Here is a 19927-nt window from a genome sequence, read left to right on the forward strand (position 1 = left end):
ATTGAATCAAATTTCATGAACTAAATTCATTCGTTTGAAATCAAATTACTCATGCTATCTTTCCCTATATATGTGTATATATTAACAGACTAATGATATATCATCGGAACAAATAGTAATTATAAGCTAAAGTCAGATAGCTAAATACCATGATAATATTATCACAGAGTAACGGCAGTAATGGCTTTAGAGTAATTTTATCCAATCCACAGTGAAATCCACAATTTTAATTGCTAATTGGGTTTTATCAAATGCTACATTCATACATACATGCATACATATATACATACATATTTGTATGTATATATTAATGTAATATCATAATACTGCAGCACATGTAAATCATTCAGGGTTACAGTATAAATATATGACAAGACTGTCTGTCATAGCATCTAACAGGGCCAAAAGTAACAAATTTAACATAAAACAAATGAGTAAAGTTATGTTATCTTATTATTGTTATTGTATTGTTATTATATTGTCTTATCTATAAAGTGAGGTTTGTGTTGTTTGTATACGTTTGTTTCGTCATATAAAGTGGATACAAAGTTGATATGATTATCATGAGAAAAGAGAGACTGAAAACACAACAATGGAAATAAGCATAATTGTAAAGCAGAAGGCGCTTTGGTAATGACGTAAAAGACCCTGTCTCAAGTATATAAATATGGTGATGGAGGTAGAGACGATGGTGGTTGGTTGGTTGTACCAAGTTAAGGATCCTTGTATAATATGAACTCTCGGTGGTCAGAAAGATAACGCGAAACGGCTGTTATGGAATGGCCGTACACGACGCATATGTGTTTTCTTGAACACGTTATAGCGATAGTTACATATCCAGTCTCGGTCCCAGTTCCAGTTACAGTTCCCGTTCCCGTCCTAAATGTAGTTGGTAGTTACAGTAAAACGATGGTAACTGGTGGGCAAATACCCAAGCAGTAGCTGTAGCAGTAGCAGTTGGTCGACTGTCGCGCTTGAGAGTAATGCGGGCAGGATGCGGTTACACCAACATTCCAGGAAGTCTTTGATTAAACAGACGCGCGTTAGTGCTTTAGTTAGGTAGTAAGAGAGTACGCGGTCAAAACCAAAACCAGCGTGACATGAGTCGAGTGACCTGGCTGTATATTGTGTATATATTCTATGCACATATAATGTATGGCATGCTGGTGCTGCTACGGCGATCCTTCACTCGCTTAGTTGCTCATTCACTCGCTTGCTCGCTTTCTCGTACACTTGCTCTTTGACTGACACTGATGTTTAATGTCCAGTCATTCACTTGGAAAATTTACAGTTAACCACTAAATTCAGCTTCTAGTCACTGGATCTTTGTAAATTGATGCCATGTCAAAGCTTCCCGAGAAGTTTAACAAACATAAGAGCTATTTAGTATCATACGCTAAATTCCTACATAATTGTTTGATGCAATTATCCTCTGTGAAAATATTCTCTCATAGGCTCAACAACTTAGCGTAATTTTTTTGTGTTTTGCACTATTTTCGTAAATTACAACCATGAAAGTCATAAATAAGCAAAATTTTTTGAAATGAAAATAGCGAAAGCAATCATTTGAAACTGAACTTCAATTTCATATCAATAAAAAAATTGTTAAACAAAAAAAGCAATTATACTTTTCATCTGCGTTTTACATAGGAAAAATCTATGTGCAGACTTTAAATTCAAATCCGGTTATTGAAGATACTTTGATCGAGAGCAAACTGATGTTTACCAATCAAATATTTGCTGCTTCTGCTTTTAAATCTTCTTTTCTCTGACTATACAAAGCTTCAATATTTTTCTTATATTTTAAATAAAAACAAAAAAATTAAATCTATGATCTTCTGTGTTCACAATGTTTTTATACAAATAGTTTTAGTTGAAAAGATATCTTAAGCATAATGTAATATGAATTTTCCCCAAAAAAAAACATAAAGTAACATAAAATATGTAATAAATGTATCGTACATTATGGTTTCTTCGTAGTACAGTAGCATTATTCATGAATTATTTCAATATGTAAAAAGCACACGCTATTATTTTCCAAGGGTTTCTCAAGCCCGTGATGAATCAACGTTACCCAATATATATATATATATATATATATATATATATATATATATATATATATGTATATCTCGACTATCAACGCAGTAACATTTGTTACAAACAGATAACCGACGTATAACGAAAACCAGCTAAAACTTTTTGTGTTTCAATTAATCATCATTAAATAACGGAAGCCCCGGAAAATTGAAATCTTCACGTAATACCGAAAAAATGAACCATTGAGAAAAAGTATAAATGGTGAAAATGAGCATTTACTAAAATTATCTGCGAAAAAAAAGCTTTAAATAGAAAACAAAATGCGTATAACCCCAACTGAATTTCACGATCATGAGAGACTGTGGTCGGATGATGACGTCACATTCATCAAGTAACATCCCGCAGTTCACCTCGGGGCATGCGGACCGAGAACTAATATCGCTGCTTCCTCAACTACCATCCTGCTCGCGTGTGATTGCATTTATGGCTAAAGGGTACCACTAGTGAATACCCGTAAATTACGGATAGCTTGTATTGTATATTGTCGACATTTAGTTTATGTATATTTGTGTACCTTTATACAACACAAAACTGACAATTGGATCTACTTCACTGCAGCTATTTGTACCCTCTATCAACGCTTTGTTCTCTGCTAAGTATTTTCATTACCAACACACACTAAGAAAAAGAAAGATAATTAAATCCTTTGTGTGTACCTTTTACTCTTAATTAACCACAAAATAACGGACGTAACAAAAGATTCGCCATTCTTCCTTGTAAATTAATACAAAGACAAAAAGTCTCCTAAAATCTCAAGACAAAGAACCTATTTTTTAGTTTGTTTTTCATTTTAAAAAATAAAACAATGTTATCTTACTTAACTTCTACTTTGTTTTATTTCCCGCAAAAAAATAAACCATCTTAGACAATTTGTTTCATGATAATAATATTTATTTTCTTCCCTCAATGATTATAAAGTTAGTTCGAGTTATTAATGTATACCAAGATAACAAGAAATCTTGGGTATTTACTCATGCACAAATATATATATCACGTCTTGTATTTATAATATATATGTATATATATATATATATATAGGGCCAAAGATTCGCCCTCACGTAGGAAAGCCAAGCATTGGAGATTTGTCAAGCAGTGATTAATTAGCTAGGTAGGAGCGTAGCCGTGTGTTTACCATGACCCCTGTGCTAAATGCAAGATCCGAATGTAGCTTGCTGCAATTTATGTTCAAAACCGCGTGCGGAAGTGTGCAGGATGACGGTAGCAGCACCAGTACCAGCATCATCAACCGAGTAGACTCCTCTGGGCAACGGAGCGTGTGAACTCTGTGGGATCTGGTCAACAACCATCTGTTCATCGTAATTTCTTTATTTATGTATTTTTATTTTTTTTTACTCAGTTAACTCATTCCATTTGATATAGAGAGAAAAGTTTAACTTTGAAGTTCAATTCATCAAACTGATAATTCAGATATTAGATTATTTCAGTCGATCAATTGATTGATTGATTGATAAGCTTTAACATGACAGAAGAGTCTAAATGGGCGCCAATAAATTGGCTTTAAAGTGAACAATCAAGTTTATATATTTTACTGTGAATACTTCTAGCATGTATTGAGTTATTTGGTAATATCAGAACTATATATCAAATGATGTATGATGAATAAGTGAAGTAGCAAAATGTTTGCAGTAGATTATTCACATTTGGCGACAAAAGCAATTTGTTAGTCATGACCTCGTAGTATATTTCATCTTGTTGAGCGTTTCGCCTCTTGATATGTCTATGTCTCCATTCACCACACTGTTGGTTGTTTTGAATATGTGTCTGCGACAACGCAAACGTACACAGCAAGAAACCTGTTATCAAGTAAGCAAGCAAGCTACCAACCAACCAACCAACCAGCCAACAGAAACAGAAATAGAAACTGAAACAGAACTATAAGCAAAAGCAGAAGCTATAGGGAAGACATGGTTTCATCCCAGTTGATAGATGTTGGTGACTAATACTAAGAAGAGTAACACAGAGCGTATAGACCGAAATACGGTAGGAGGATTTCCTTTATATACGAACACACTTTGCCACACGTTGATGCCCTTATTCTGTTGGTGTCTGTATGCATATACACACGTACTGTCAACATTTCAGGCACTCATGGAGACCTAGAGTAAATACAACAAGAAACGACGTGACTCTCAAGATCTCGACCCGGTAGTACCAAAGACAACGACTACCGCTACCACCACTACTACAAAGACACGAATGAACGCATTCCTCTCGATCTCATATTCAATTGTCTTGTTGTTGTCAGCTGTAAAGATATATACGGTAGTTTATCAATGTACTTTTTCCCGAGTTGTGATATATTAAATTTTAAAAAATATATATGTATTTTATTCTATGGTAATGTTGATAGTAAGAGATACGGTGATGTATTTACTATCTAAATATAGGGAACGTGATTTTAATAGATTAAATATTTGATAATAATTAACTCGATGTTCAGTGGGGAATATTGTGGCATATGGGCCAGTGTGTGCTCTTGTTAAGGACCTGTTACGTAAATACATATGCTCATCATCATCATCCTTGTTTGTGTAGCTATTAAGTAAATATTGGTAACGGTTACCTAATTATATGATTTATTTTTTTTATTTAACTTATTTTTTTATTATGATAGAAATGTTTTAATTATTTAAAAGATATCAAGTACCCAGTTTGAAAGTAAGAACATCAAAGAAAAAAAATTTTTTTTAATTATTCCTTGAACACGTTGAATTATTTCAAGTGATTGTAAAAATTATCAACTACAGTATAAAAGTATTTTTAAAATAAATTTTTGATCTCCCTAATTCTTTAATACTTTTACTAATAATTTATTTATGTTCTATTTAAAAAAAAAAAAAATTGCGTGTTACTAATTCCAAATAGACAGTAAGGCTTTAAAAAACTCTCTAAAGCAGAACGGGCGTACAATTTTTTTTTACTGCCAATTGTTTTGTAGACTTATTTTATAGCTAAAAATAAAAAAAAAAAATTTTAAAGCCTAAAGGGGATATAACTTAAATTATTAGCCCCTTTGAATTTTGAATTTTCAATTTTCGAATGAGTTTACAATACGATTAGCATTAAAAAAAAAAAATTATACGCCCTCGTGGTTTTAAATTTAGTGACTAAATCCAAAAGGGCGTATAAAAATATAAGTGACGTGATTTAAAAATTTTTTATTTAAATAAATTTGACTTTAGTTGAATTTCTTATTTATATCAATAATTAGATAACCGTATTCATAAAAATAATAATTATATAAAATCCATAGGTTGAAATTGATTCGAATTATGTAATCCATTAATATCTTAGAGCAGCGTTTAGGTTAATTGAAGTTAAATGGCAATTTGACATCAATCCGTCATTACTTGTTATATCCGTAATGCTCATGACAAATAGTACCCCTAAATAATATAACAATATTAACGTACCAAGTGGAATTAACTCTAGACACAATAACCATCACGAAGGATGGAATTAATAATTATCGCTTTCCACTTTGTTACTAATTACATTCAAATTGTCAACCAGAGTGTACATTAAAAAGACGAGTGTAATTATTTATGCCACAAGCTCATTCAATTAAACTAAACACGTTTCTCATATTCATTCCATTCATTCAACGAGTTATTCTATTTGCTCTAATATTTTCCATTTAGTGTTAATAGCATTCGCAGTAGAAAGGGGATTTGAATTTTTTATAATGAGAAAATTTGCTCATTTCACCCGAAACCAAAAAAAAATAATTATTTTCGTACTTAAGAATGATGAATTTATAATGTGGGCAGTGGGACTCCTTTTTACAATTATTTTTTTCTTAAAATAGAAGAGTAAAATAAATTTATTTGCATAAAAATAATAAAAGGGTAGGATAATAGTGATAATGATAATAATAGTAGTAAAAAATATAAAGGGGAATAAAATGTAGAAATATTTTTTTTAGATTACTATCAAGTGAATTTTATGATGTCAGAAAAAATGCACTAGTAAGTAAAATGTCTACTTGTGCATTTTTCCTTTATTTCAAGCTTCTTTTTCTCAAATAAGAATGAAAAATATGTATATGTATATATGTATGATTGTTTGTATGGGTGAATCGACTGCTGCATCGTGTTCAGTTCCTGTTAAGTCGACCAAGTCTAATGCAACTCGACGCTTTTGCGACTTTTCTGTCGATTCAAACTTTTCCTGATGTGAAATAGGAAACTAAAGTTAAATTTATCTATTTGTTCTTACTTCCGGCAATATTTTTAAATTTATCCAAACTTAATCGATTCTTTTCCTGTCAAAAAGAAAATTTCCTCTAAATATTAAAAAAAAATATTTCAAATAAATGTCACTTTTTATTCATGTAGATTTATTTAATAGTAACAAAATAATTTGAAAATAAAAATATACAAGAATAGTAATAACAACAGAATAAAATAAATAAGATCAATGGGCGTATTATTTGAAACAAAAATAACAGACTAATAAAAATACGATACTGTGGAAAATTTTATAAGAGCTTAAAGTAACAACTTGAAGCACAGACCAACTTTCGCGCTCTAATGAATCTCCTGGTGGAGACGCGAGCGATTCTCGATAAGGGAAACTTTACCGGAAAAACAATTTCCTTCCTCCCTTGATTCGCTATCTACGACAAGAAACTAAAACACATTCAATTATATATCTGTATATAAACATATAAAGATAGGTCGGTACGTACAAAGATCAGTGTGAGACGAATTTTCTCGTCTTTAGCGCCCTAAGCCTTAGTCTCATTTAGTTGTCTCTGTGCTCTCGTGTTCACCAGATTAATCTGCAATTCGATTTACTTTGATTACAACCCGAGCTGTACTAAACACGTTGATGGCAACAACATTCCCGTCCACCAGCATCATTAATCCTTTATTCTCTTTACAAATCATTTATTTACGAAATTTCATTCTATTATATATACTTTTAGCCCTGTATTATTTTGCTTAATTTGATACAATGTGCAGTAATTCAACTAATTGATTAATATTCTGATGCAATGTTGAATAATTTCATGTCCAAATTATGATTATTAAAATTAATGATTTTCCATTATTATTCTTGATAATTTACAATGCAAAAATATCAACGCTACTAATTTATGTAATTGTAATAACGTAAATTTACATACGACGTTAATGAAATTATGAAAATCTGATTAAATCAAAAATTTAAATAATATGTAAAAAAGAAGTCGTTAAGTTGATATTTAATTTCTAGTTTTGGATTTTAGTTTTTGCTTAAAAGTGGCGAAACTGTTTCTTCACATCACCCACAATGAAATTGAGAATTTTAGCGCGTGTTTAACCAGTCGAAACAACTCAATTTCAGATCAATGCGATTTAACAGGAAGACCATCATTAGTTTCTTCCCCGGGGAAGGAAACATCTAGTTTCTACCCACAAAATTAGTTTCTGACTACATTTCAGCCCTGTCAGAGTTCAAAATTGCATTTGTTTATTATTAACTTTAGAATAATTATACGTCATTCTAACAAATCAACTTGACAGTTGAATTTATATTTAATTCTTTATTATTTTATAATAAACAATGACGGAACGGAAATTTAGAGTAAATATAATAACTAAAATATTTGATATTTTAAAGCCAAATGAAATTATAGGATGCTTGCGATACCCAACCCCATTTTTTTTGCATTTATTACCATCATAAAAATTTTATTTTCACAACCTCCCAATGCTATAAAAAACTATATTAATTAAAAATTTATTTTATTTTCTTTTTTTCAAATTTCGAATTTCAAATTTATAATTATTCTAAAATTGAAAAAATTCATCGCAATTGTTTCGATGTGGTTTGATTGTAATTGGAAAAAATATATCAGTATTATATAACATTAAACTATGATAGAATATTTTATCTGAATAAAAAAAAATTTTCCAAATTCAAATATCTTAAATAGAACTTAAATTTTTTATTAAAATATTCTGAAATAGTAATTTTCTATCCACGTGGCACTCTTATCTACAATTATAAGATATATAAGAATAACAATAAAAATCAATACAATCAAGATATTAAATATTCGACTAAGAGAATCAAAGTGCTCCTGAGTATCGATTGTAAGATTCGAGAGTGTGATAAGATTGCTATTGTACGTGATTTAACGATTGAATTGAGTAGACGTAGACTAGAGAGAATCCAAAATGCTTTCTCACTATTTAGTTGAGCTTTGAGCTTCCACTACTGACTATCGAACCCTCGTCCTACACACATACACACAGTGACACAGCTCGTATTACCTCCACACTAAACCATGCTACCAAACACACACACACACATCCACAAATACCAACACCAACACCTATACAACCTATACAACCTGGTGAAGTGTAGCACGGTAGAATATTACTATACACTTGGGTTTGTTTGCGATAAGTACTCGAGAGTCGAAGCCAGCCAAAAGCACAAGGTACTTATTGTTAAATCCCTTAAGTTCCAACTCGTAGACGTGCTTCATACTCGTTTTGTTATCAACTATTTATATTTATATCATCTATATCTATAACTAAAATCTTAACATATAGTTATCAACCGTTAGTATCTTAATATCTACTAAACATGAATGGGATTTAATAAAAGTTTCCTCCGTTAATGAAATATTCAAAACTGAACTTTTAAATTTACGATATAAGACCGTGTAATTAATAATGACGTGTCTTTGAAAGTTTGTAAGCGCATAATGCCAAAACTACTGTCAATATAGACTGGGTGACTAGATACCTTCAAAGTTCTTGGTATTTGCTCAACTTGCTAATCCATCAAGTTATCCGTAAGGTCCTTTCAATCTATCTATCCAACTAACTAACTATCTATCTATATGTCTGACTCTGTATATCTACATATCTATCTATGTATATATTGCTGATGCACAACACCGTCAATGTCATTGACCCATTTCAACAGAGGAGATAGAGCTGTGGTATCTGCACTGGAGGCTTGACTCTAATTCCATCCAACACTAGATAGTTATACATGTACATCTATTTATAGACATATATGTTGGGTTATCTTATCATGTCTGTTTGATTAAAATTGTTTGAGACATTTTGCAGAAAGTCAATAACTTCATTAAACTATTTCTTAACATATTTTTTTGTAAAGTAAACTTGCTAATAACAATAATTCCTATCCATTAACGGAAATCCGTTTCAGCTTTTAAATAAAAAGGTTTTTCTTGAATACATTCAGTACTTGGGTAAGAGTTAAATCAACACACGGTTTCAGTGATTGTTTGATTAACGTTGAAATCACAAAAGCTTTTTGTTTTTTGAATAAAAAAGTTGGTTGTACTTTTTTAAATTAAAGTACTGAGTTGCTTTTATGGTTATTATTATTTTTGTTCGTGTCAAATTCTCTGTGTACTTTAGTCATGTGTAACGTGATGTATTGCAACAAGTACTTATATAATTTAACACTTGTCCAGAGTATGAGCTCCATTTCGTAACGGCTCGTTTCAATATCACTGATTTTTCCCATTGGTCAACTTGGCCGGTACTGTCCCGATAATCCAGCTCGTGTTTCATGTTTGGGGTCATTGAAAATCGATCGTGCCAAAATGCTATTCACCGCGTGGCAGATCCAATTATTTTCACATGTCATTTTTTTATGCGTGCATTGTTTTTTTCTTTTTAAATTTTATACATTTTTTTTCTTTTTTTTTGTAATATGCATCAGTGGCTTTGAAATTTTTGGCTTTTGGTGCCAACTGAAAAGGGTTTCATCGCTGACTTGGCACTAGAAATTCGAGGATATCACACATGCAATGACGCTCGTAAATTTTGAAACAATCGTATGAAAAGTGTGATACTGGAAAATAAATTTTTTTGTTCTCCTTTCAATATAATAAACGAAAAATAAATCATAAATTGTAATAAGTAAACAACAACCATAAATATCAATTTCATGTATACATGTTATAGTTTTCTGAATGAAAATTTATAGAAAAGCTGAATTTTCGAAAAAATTATCGTGATAAAATAAATTGGAATATTTTGATATTCAAGAACGACACGTTTTTCACATCTGGCTGTTTCTATATACAAAAGACTACGATTTAAAGCCCAAAAAGTTTAAAGTCATATAAGAAAAGAAATGACACCACTTGAGCCATAACACTCTATGTGCTTGTATATAATGCACAGAAAATACCTTTTTAAGCTAGAAAGCCGCATACTCACTCACCCATTATAATACATGTATATATATTGAATATATACATACAAGATGTGCATTCTGAAGTAGACATATATAGATTTTCAAATAGCTCGATGTCTAGGAAACAGAAGCCTAACCTAGATGGGCGTAACCTAAATGCTCGCAGTGCCTTCAACCCTCTCTAGGGAACTAAATAGTGTTTACCATTAAGGCCGTAGGGACTAGAGATGCACTTAGCCCAAATTCAGTCTGCGGGAATGACGATCTTCCGATTTTAAAATTATTTCTTTCCACTCCGTTACACAGCTACATTACGTGACAAAATTAATAACAAAATAACCTAACACCCTATTAAATTAACATCATTTAATTTAACGCCCTCTATTTTTTGAACTATAATATAATAAATTGAACCTCTAATTATATTTAACAATAATTAAGTCTCATATATTTTGTTAATAAGTAGTATAATTTGTCGTTGTTAATACCAGGTAGTTAATGTGACAGGTGATCCTCTCTCACTTCTATAGACTATCTATTTTCACTCTCTACGGTGCTGTACCAATAAATCCAATTATCTTGCATGACTACTTGGTTAATGCTAAAATAATGCCGTACAACAAGTATTTGCAAACGCTACAATAGTCTATTTGCATATCGATAAACAATTAAGCGAGATTATTGCTTTATATAGTTTAATACACCGCCAGAATATTTTTACGTTATTTTTAATTTCGGTTCTGTAAAAAATTATTTACAATTTTATTTTTTTTTTTAGAATATTAAAACGGTAGCCCGGTGTTGAGTTTAAAAGTCATTAGGGCTTAAGGTTTTCAGATACTGGTGTATAAAATAGAATATTTATAAAAGTGAAAAAAAATTAGTGTAGCGTCTAATAGGGCTGTTAGCAGCTGCTTGTTGATAATGAGCTCGTTACTTGCTATTTACATATATATTGTATTTGATGCATATATTTTAACGCTTCGATAGATAGGTTATCATATATACCCTGAATCATATATATATGTACTTATGAATATTCTACAATTAATTAGAAATATTTAATATTTTTTTCTTTAATAAATTTATTGTTAAAATTGTTATAAGTATTTTTAATTAATAACCAAATAGATTTGAAGTATTACAAAAAATTAATTTTTTAAGTGATTGAAGTGAAATATATCAAAAAATGATGGAAAATGGCCTTAAACAACTAAAGTCACTTAACTTAGTAAAAAAAAAAAAGTTGACTCACAATTGGTTGGATGCATTGCTACAAAACACGTCATCCAGATTTAAAATTTATGTATGAAAATCCTCGAGCTTGGAGTTCTGATCAAAATAAATTCACCCTCCTTCTGCAAACTAGACAAAACTAAAAAAAAGTAATCCAAAACAAAAATAAAGTTACCGGCTATAAATCATTAGAAATAATAAACGTGGCCGTAGAAAATCCATTTGTCACAGCGGACACAGCGCCGGATAGAATCGCCGGCAGAAAAGTTTGATCTGTCGTATGCTTGTCGATACATTTCCAGAACTAAAATAGAAGCGATGCCACATCGGTCATGTCCAGCAAACTAATCCCGACAATTCCCAGACTTTTAGATAACTTTGCTCACCATCCGCCATACGACCAACTATACCGATACTATTTAAGGAGAAGTAATCCAAGTAGTCAAACTCAAGGTAGACATCCATTGCAGAAACGAAATGAAAAAAGTAGCGAGAAAAAACAGAAAAAAAAATTAGACAATATAAAGCTAAAAAAAATAGTCATTGTGAACATGTTTGTACATTGCTCAATAGTTACATTATCCTCGTCGCTGTACGTAACACACATCCATTGTTAAATTACTCTTATATATATAGATATATATCGTCTTTTTCATCTCCACCGTCTCTATCGTCGTCGTCGTCGTCCGGTCTGCAACCAATGGATTCGCATTACCAAGCACCGTGAAATCCTACTCCGACTACTGCCTACATGACCAAGTATTCCAATGATATTGTTCAACTCTTAAGTCATATCGATTCCATTACATATATATATATATATATATATATATATATATATATATATATATATATATATATATATATACACTCTTTACTCATTATTCTACACTCAACACTATACACACCTAATATATACTTTGTAATCTATATATCAGCTTTTGGGTATGTTATATATTCTCACGTGATACGATTCATAAAAATTTTCAAAAAAATTTTTCAGTAAAAATATATTTTATTATTCTTTAGGTAAATTTCATTTACTCGAAAGAATTATCGGTTCGTATTTATCTTGAGTGTGCATACGTGTGTATAAATTTATAAATTTGTATATGAGTATGTATATGTGTGTATATTATGTATGCATGTGCCATGAGTGCATAAAAAAAAAATTGCATTTCAACACTCCAGATCCTAAACTCATTCTTGTGGTTACATTTGTATTCTCAATCGAGGAGAAATCACATGGGTAGGAAAAATAAATGCGCATGTTTTTATATGTGTATACGAGGCAGAAAATATATATAAAGTATAGAAGAAAGGAGGGTAGCACAAAAAAAAAGATAGATACGCGAAAAGCAACTGAGGATAACAATCCGTGGTGTGGTTGCTTGTTATCGAGAGTAAACCCATTTCTCTCGCCATCGTGTTGTCTTGAATACACGTTTTAGTTTTTGTTTCACTATTCTTACAACCCTTTTTTCTGTCTTTTATTTATTTTTTATATACATTCAGCAGTGTGACTGCGGTTGAATTTCGCACGTACGTATACCACGTGATGTGTATTTAATGTGCTATAATATAAAGTATGCAAAAAGTGTTTCTCTTCAATTACACTTCGATTATTTTGGTTCATTAAAAAAAAAAAAAAATTTATTTATAATATTTATATGCAAATAAATTAGTCCGCAATTCTTACAAATATATTGTAATTTTCTATTGTATTTTTTATACGTATTTTCATATTTTTCTACATTCATACAAATTATCGATTCAAATAACTAACGTAGTATCTAAACCCTAATAAACAGAAGTATCTGAACCTTAAAAAATAATAAAAAATATTTAAAAGGAATATATCATATTTCCAAGCATAAACATATGACTATAATGAATTTTTTAAATTATGAAAGTATAATATTCATAATGTGTAAGTTAATCTATGGCGGATTAAAACTTGAATACCATTGTATTATATTCTATTTTAATTCTTTTTATCATATAAAAAACACACACTTGAACAATCTGCGCTTTATTTCTGCTTGAAAAAGATAATTCTCGGGAAAATAAAAAGTAAAATACATAAATATATTACGCAATAGTCAGGGACGGCATAGAGAAATAAAGAATGAAAAGTAAAAAATAAAAAAAAGTGAAGCGAAAAACGCTTCTGTGCCTATTTCAATCTCTCTAATTCTCTGGACTGGCGTTGGATGCTCAGGAGAGAGAAGTAGTACAGAAATTCGCAGCGTCAGCCCTTGAAATAATGGAAGAACCGTAGGGGAAAGTTACCACGTACACATATACACATAGATACAGATATAAATATATGTACATATAGTTGTCAGTGTGATATAAAGGGGTATGGCGTGCAAAAGTGGATGTTGCCATAAAAAGAGTGCACTAGTAGTGTTGCCTAGGCGATCTGTCGTTTTAGCAATTGCCGATGGTGCATCTCGATTTTTTCGACTAAAAAATTTATTCGCTCTTTGTTCATCAACCGCGTTGGGCTCCGAACCATGAATTAATTTCTTTTTTTTCCATTTATTTTTATTAAAAAACCTACACGTGGTAATACACACATGTAATAAAACAATTGATGGTTGTACGTAACATTCGTACACTATTATTTTGACAAACTTTATATTCATTTAAACTCATACTCTGAAGTATACTCCAACAGATATATATATATATATATATACACATATTTTTTAATAGCGATTAACAACAATACTACTGGTTATATCTATGACGTTATATTTTTTATCTTATTGCATTTACACTTTTATATCAACATCTGGGGGGTTTTATTATTTTTATTTGTTTTTTTTTTATTATCATCAGAGTACCCAGAGAGTTATAGTTTTCATAGCAGCGTTCAACGGGCAGTTTATAATCGAACAAATAGTTGAAAGGTGGTTGTTGCAGCAGTTCCATGCAGTAGCAGAGTAAAAGAGTATATATATATATACCTAGCTTAGTGCGAACATTCAACCTGGATTTAAATTCCATCATGGAGCATTTATTATATAAGGATTTTTCATGATAAAAATTTTTCAACACTCTATTATTTAAAAATTTTTATTTTTTCACTTTATCGGTTTTTCATTCCACAGGGTATTAATAAAAAATTCATCGAAACTTTTGTATAAATATTGAAAAAGTATAACTTTTGTCGTAAAAATAAATTCTGTATTTAGTACCAGGCGTTGCAAAATTTTTAACAAAGAAGTTATCTACAGATATAAGTTAATGTGCGGAAACAATTCATGGATAACTTATATACTGTAGTGTATCCATATGTACATGTAGTATGTGTGTGTATGTAAATATGTAAGTGTGTAAAGTGTAAATGCGGGTGTTTCGGCGTGTAATATTAACGTTGGGCGATGAAATAAATTCTGATGATCACGGTGGCTGTTACCAGGAGTAATCCTGGGAAAAGTAAATTAAAGTGCGAAAAGCTTACGCAAAGAGAATAAAAAACGGTAATACGTAACATGCGACATCTCGTCGAATTTCATTTACGCCGAAGGGCTAGTTATTAAGAATTTTAATAGTTCGTATTTTAAAAAGAATTATTCTATTCTTTGTTCTTCATTATTTTTTTTTTTTTAATGTACTTCTTGTCCTCTTATGAAAAATTTTATTAATATCTATAAATTACTTTAATTTAATTTTTCTTCTCACGTTCTTGGTGTCATGGAAAATTAAATATTCTAATAATTTACTCAAAGTGTCCTATATTTTATTTAATTAAAAAAAAGTTTTTTTTTTTTTACACAATACTTTAATTAACTTTATTACTTTGTAGTCAAATATTTAACAGAAAATATTGATGATATTTTTAAATTCAGATAAATGTCAGTTTTAATATTTGTGATATAACAATCCGTGAATCTGACAGTGAAATATTTAAATTGACGTTTGCACGCGTGTTATTAACAAACAAAGTTGCTGTAATTTATACCGAGCATTTCATTGATTTTTTTCTTTTTCATGTATTTTATTATATGCTTTCAGGGTGGGCCAGCTTCCGCTTTTCCATTGACACAAACATTGTTGAACATTTACGATCGGAGGTCAGCCAGCCCTGATACTCCGATAGACCAAAATCAGGTTCGTAAAAACTACTCGCTACATGAATGAATAAATTATTGAAAAGTAATTTAAACTTTCACAAATATTTACATAATAATATACGTAAGAGGTAATTTCAAATTTAACATAAACTGAAAACTAAATCCGTACCGAAAAAAAAAAAAAAAAAAAAAAAAAAAACGTATTTTTTAATTAAAATCACGAACGTAAAGTTTTTCAGAAAATTCACAACAAGTAGTGTTTCACACATATTATAACAATTAGTTTTTTTTTAATCAAACGACATTTCAAGATTTAAATTTTTGGTAAAGAGCGAAAATATCTTCTTTTATTGATTGTTGGCTCGGTAATTATTATAATCAGGCAAATAGTAATAATTATTTCCATATTATTGATCATTTGGAAAGCCGGTATAAGTTTCCGAATTTACCGACGTAAGCACAAAAATGCATCTAAACTCTTCTGTACCTCGGGAAAACCCAGATAACAGAAAAATTTGAATTTCAGTTATCTTTAGGTCGGTAAGTTATCAACTACATCAACGCGGTTTGTTTTCAACAATCGGCATCACCTAGACACTAATTATTTTGCTTTTATTAAAATATAAATGAAATTTAATTAAAATTATTAAACTCATATGTTTTTTTTCCGCGATATCTATTTTTAGTATCTGATTTATTGGAATTTATTTTAAAAATAAAATTCAAAAAATTTCCAATGATCTGTATGAAAAAAAGCTGCGGTTCAATAAGCAATTTTCCAACTGAAGGACCAATTACATCCGCATCAATACCAGAACATACCGTAATATCTTTTTTCTCTATACGTTGTCGATTGTGTTTATTGGGTAATAAAAAACAAAATTAAAAAAAAAAAATTCTTTACCAATTTTCTCACTCGTCAAATAGAATTTTATTTTTTAGCATTTTGTATTGATTAATCTTTTACCAACATCCATATTTTTTTATATCAAAAAGGGTATTTAATTTCATCAGTTCCATTAGAAACTGAAAAAGTTTTATTACATTCTCGGTTTATTATTACTAAAATTTTTTAAATATCGGGATCATAGTGTATCGTCAATTTAACTGTGTATGCGTGTGAGGTCAAGGGAGGAGACTGTATGGGGTCATGGTTCATCGGTGTTTCACTGGAATAAGCTTCAAATAAAAGCCCCCGAACAATTAAATCGACTTCATTGTTTTCTCTAATAGTTTATATAGTACCAATCATTCAACTTCCTTGTTTTTATGAAAATATTACCCGAGTAACGATTATAACTAATCTGAAAATGATAATAAAAATTATTATCATTGTGTATTATCAAGATTGAATATCAATTTTCATAAAAGTTTTCATTTAATTCATTTTAGAAACCATAATTACATTGTGGAAAATTCCCATTAAATTTTACTATGGTTGCATTGTAACACCGGACCATAAGAAAACTGGTACAAAATTTACAAGTGTCCCATAGTAAATTGTATGCGCAGATGACACGATTTGGACCTATGCGCATACGATTACTATGGGACACTTGTAAATTTTGTATCAGTTTTCTTATGGTGCGGTGTTACAATGCACCCATAGTAAAATTTGTTGGAAATTTTTTACAGTGTAGTGTAAATAATAATAACAGTAATTGAATACTCTAATTAGCGGACTAAAAAAACATCAAAGTCGCAAAAATCAGGATATCTTAAGTAAACGAACAAAGTGTAAAAAGAACAACTCAAGTACTCTTTATAGACTTCGTTGGTCTTATTCACAAGACTCAATACGTGATTATCACTAGTTTGCTATAAAATTTAGCTTTACAATTTAATGAAAGGTCAATAATAAACAGTTTTCTACAGATACCTTACAAAGGGATAATTAAAAGAAAAAAAAAAGAAGATATTTGTTACAAAGAAAAGTGTATTTCAAAGCAAAAAATTAATCTTCACACGGATGTACAGCTGAATCAGCAACTCTGACAATGGAGCCTCTTTTAGACCGTTTTCTCATTGAAATATAAAAAAAAGGCGACTAGCTCTACACGTCAGTCACACTGCTCACGTGTATTGCAAAGCTCGTTCAGTTGCTGCTGTATAAAATTTTAATATATTTCATGTTTAGTTCTCGTAGTATTAAAATATATAAATTTTTATTGATATTAAGTGCAGTTAGTTAACTTGTCTACCATGATAGATTGGGTGTCAATTGTACGACATTCGCGGCGTCGTTTTAGCGACTACGTCAATGCAGTACCGATGAAAATCCGGAAAAATAGACAAACAAAACGTATAGATTTATTATATGTGTCAAGTACAGATGATGAGAATACTCGTGATTATTATGGGCGGTTGTGTGGTTTATGTTGCAACGTAAGTTATATATATTATGGTTTCAAAATAAAGAAGAATTTTAATTTAATGAATATATAATAGTATAATAAATATAAATTTTATTATATTTATATTTGAAATTCTTGAAAATCATTTAATTTGAATTATGTTACGCGGAATTTTTTGTTTATTTTTATTACATAGCTATACTTAGACGTAATATTATGCTCGATATTTCAACAGAGTAAGAACAGAAGCTCGAAAATTGTGCTAATGTAAATTCATAATTCTAGGTATAGTACTTTTATATATTATTCTAACGCACGTTCCAAAGCTTCACTTATTTACAAAATTTACTGTTAACGTTTTAATTTTTTTTTAATTTGAGAAATTATATAACTATCAAATTTCAAATTCTTATTAATTTTTCATACATGGATTGAAAAAAATTTTATGATAGATTTTATTTTGAATCCGAAACCTTATAAATAATCCGATTAATCCAGATTTATATTTCAATGAAATATAAATATACCTTTTGTTATTATTCTGAGCCACGTATTACCTTTATTGCATAACATGATGTTATTTTGATTACTTTTAAGCCCAGCAAGTACGAGACAGTTTATAAATATTCGATCAATCGATACTCTATTAATAATTTGTGGGGACATGAGTAATTTTAAAAAATTCATATTTCAGAAAACGAGATATGCAACGAGAAATGTAGACGAACAATTGCCACCGCCGCCTTCGCCACCTCAAATAAAAGAGGCTGCTCAAGTAGACGGAGTGTCAAGACCAAATTCTGTCGAGCGTGTTGTACATCCAGAATCATCGCCACACATTTTGGCAAATCATGACACGCATAAAGTAAGTACTTTTTAAATATTTAATTAATTATTACTTAATTTATTTTGAAAATTTTACTCAAGTTTTAAATTTCAATCAAGTTTTAGAAAATTTTAATTTTCGCGCATGCGCCGTACAAATTCGCGATCGTGACATCTGTAAGCCGAGTCATGTACTATTGCAAGATAAGCTCAGAAAATCAATGAAAAGCTTGTGCTTGCAGCTGGAAAACTGTTATCATTTTCCTTAAGCCGAAATTCTGCATTACCTACAGACTATCAAGTATCAATAAAAAAAATAAAACTTAAAAAAAAAGTTAAGTTGTTTTAAGTACCCGAAAATAAAAAATATCAATAGGATTGAATAATAAAATATAACATTAGATCAATAGTAATTTTTAGTGCCCATAGAATAATAAAATATGTAGGTTATTACATATATTAAACACGCATGTCGCCGGTGCACTAACAACTGGTATAGCCTTGGACAAATAATATTATCAGCTCTGCTTATCGCACTCAGAATAATTGTTTGGTCTGCACTCTTAATTAGTACACTTACGGTTTGAAATAATTTATCCATTTATGAAAAAAAAAATAAAAACTACTTTATTAGTTTTGTTCTAAGCGTGAGATAAACAAATAAAAAGTCACGTCATTTAAAGAGACTATTTTACTGGATTATTGATTAAATAATTAGATGACGGAATTAATTTGTTATTTTTTTTTATTTTCTCGATGAAAATTTAAGAGATTTTTTTTTTAATTGCCGATAGAGGAAGAAAAAAGTGATGAAGAAAATATATATTCGCATTACCGAAGGATATATCCGTTTTAAATTTTATCTAACTCAGTTAGCTAGTATAGTGTTGGATGCTAAACCGGGTAATTTTTAGGTCGTCAACAATGCATGTGGCAGCACACTCGTGGCAATAAATAAGACCTCTGCGTCACCGGTCGAGTATCGCGACTGCACACGTGCAACAGTCCTACCTGCATCGCCGCCGCTGCACTACCTTTCAATCGTTTGTCTCGCTTATCATTCTTTATTTATTATTTTTTTTTTTTTTTTATTGCGGATCCTTAAAAAAGTACAGGAATTTTCTGCCA

General features: G+C 30.3%; 1 protein-coding gene across 11 annotated transcripts in view; it reads left to right on the forward strand.

Annotated features, from left to right (window-relative positions):
• The window catches only part of LOC103573120 (disks large 1 tumor suppressor protein), a 216960-nt gene that overhangs the window by 121950 nt on the left and 75083 nt on the right, over positions 1–19927 (forward strand). For 10 of the 11 annotated variants that reach the window (XM_008552016.2, XM_008552018.2, XM_053741344.1 and 7 more), the window contains 2 exons: positions 15562–15657; positions 18669–18839. In XM_008552016.2, the coding sequence (XP_008550238.1) occupies positions 15562–15657; positions 18669–18839 (267 nt within the window). Of the gene's footprint in view, positions 1–15561; positions 15658–17700; positions 18006–18668; positions 18840–19927 lie in introns of those variants that run through there. The other variant, XM_008552025.3, reaches the window with a different exon arrangement.

Source organism: Microplitis demolitor, chromosome 8, assembly GCF_026212275.2.
Source record: "Microplitis demolitor isolate Queensland-Clemson2020A chromosome 8, iyMicDemo2.1a, whole genome shotgun sequence".
NCBI classification, from domain to species: Eukaryota; Metazoa; Arthropoda; class Insecta; order Hymenoptera; family Braconidae; genus Microplitis; species Microplitis demolitor.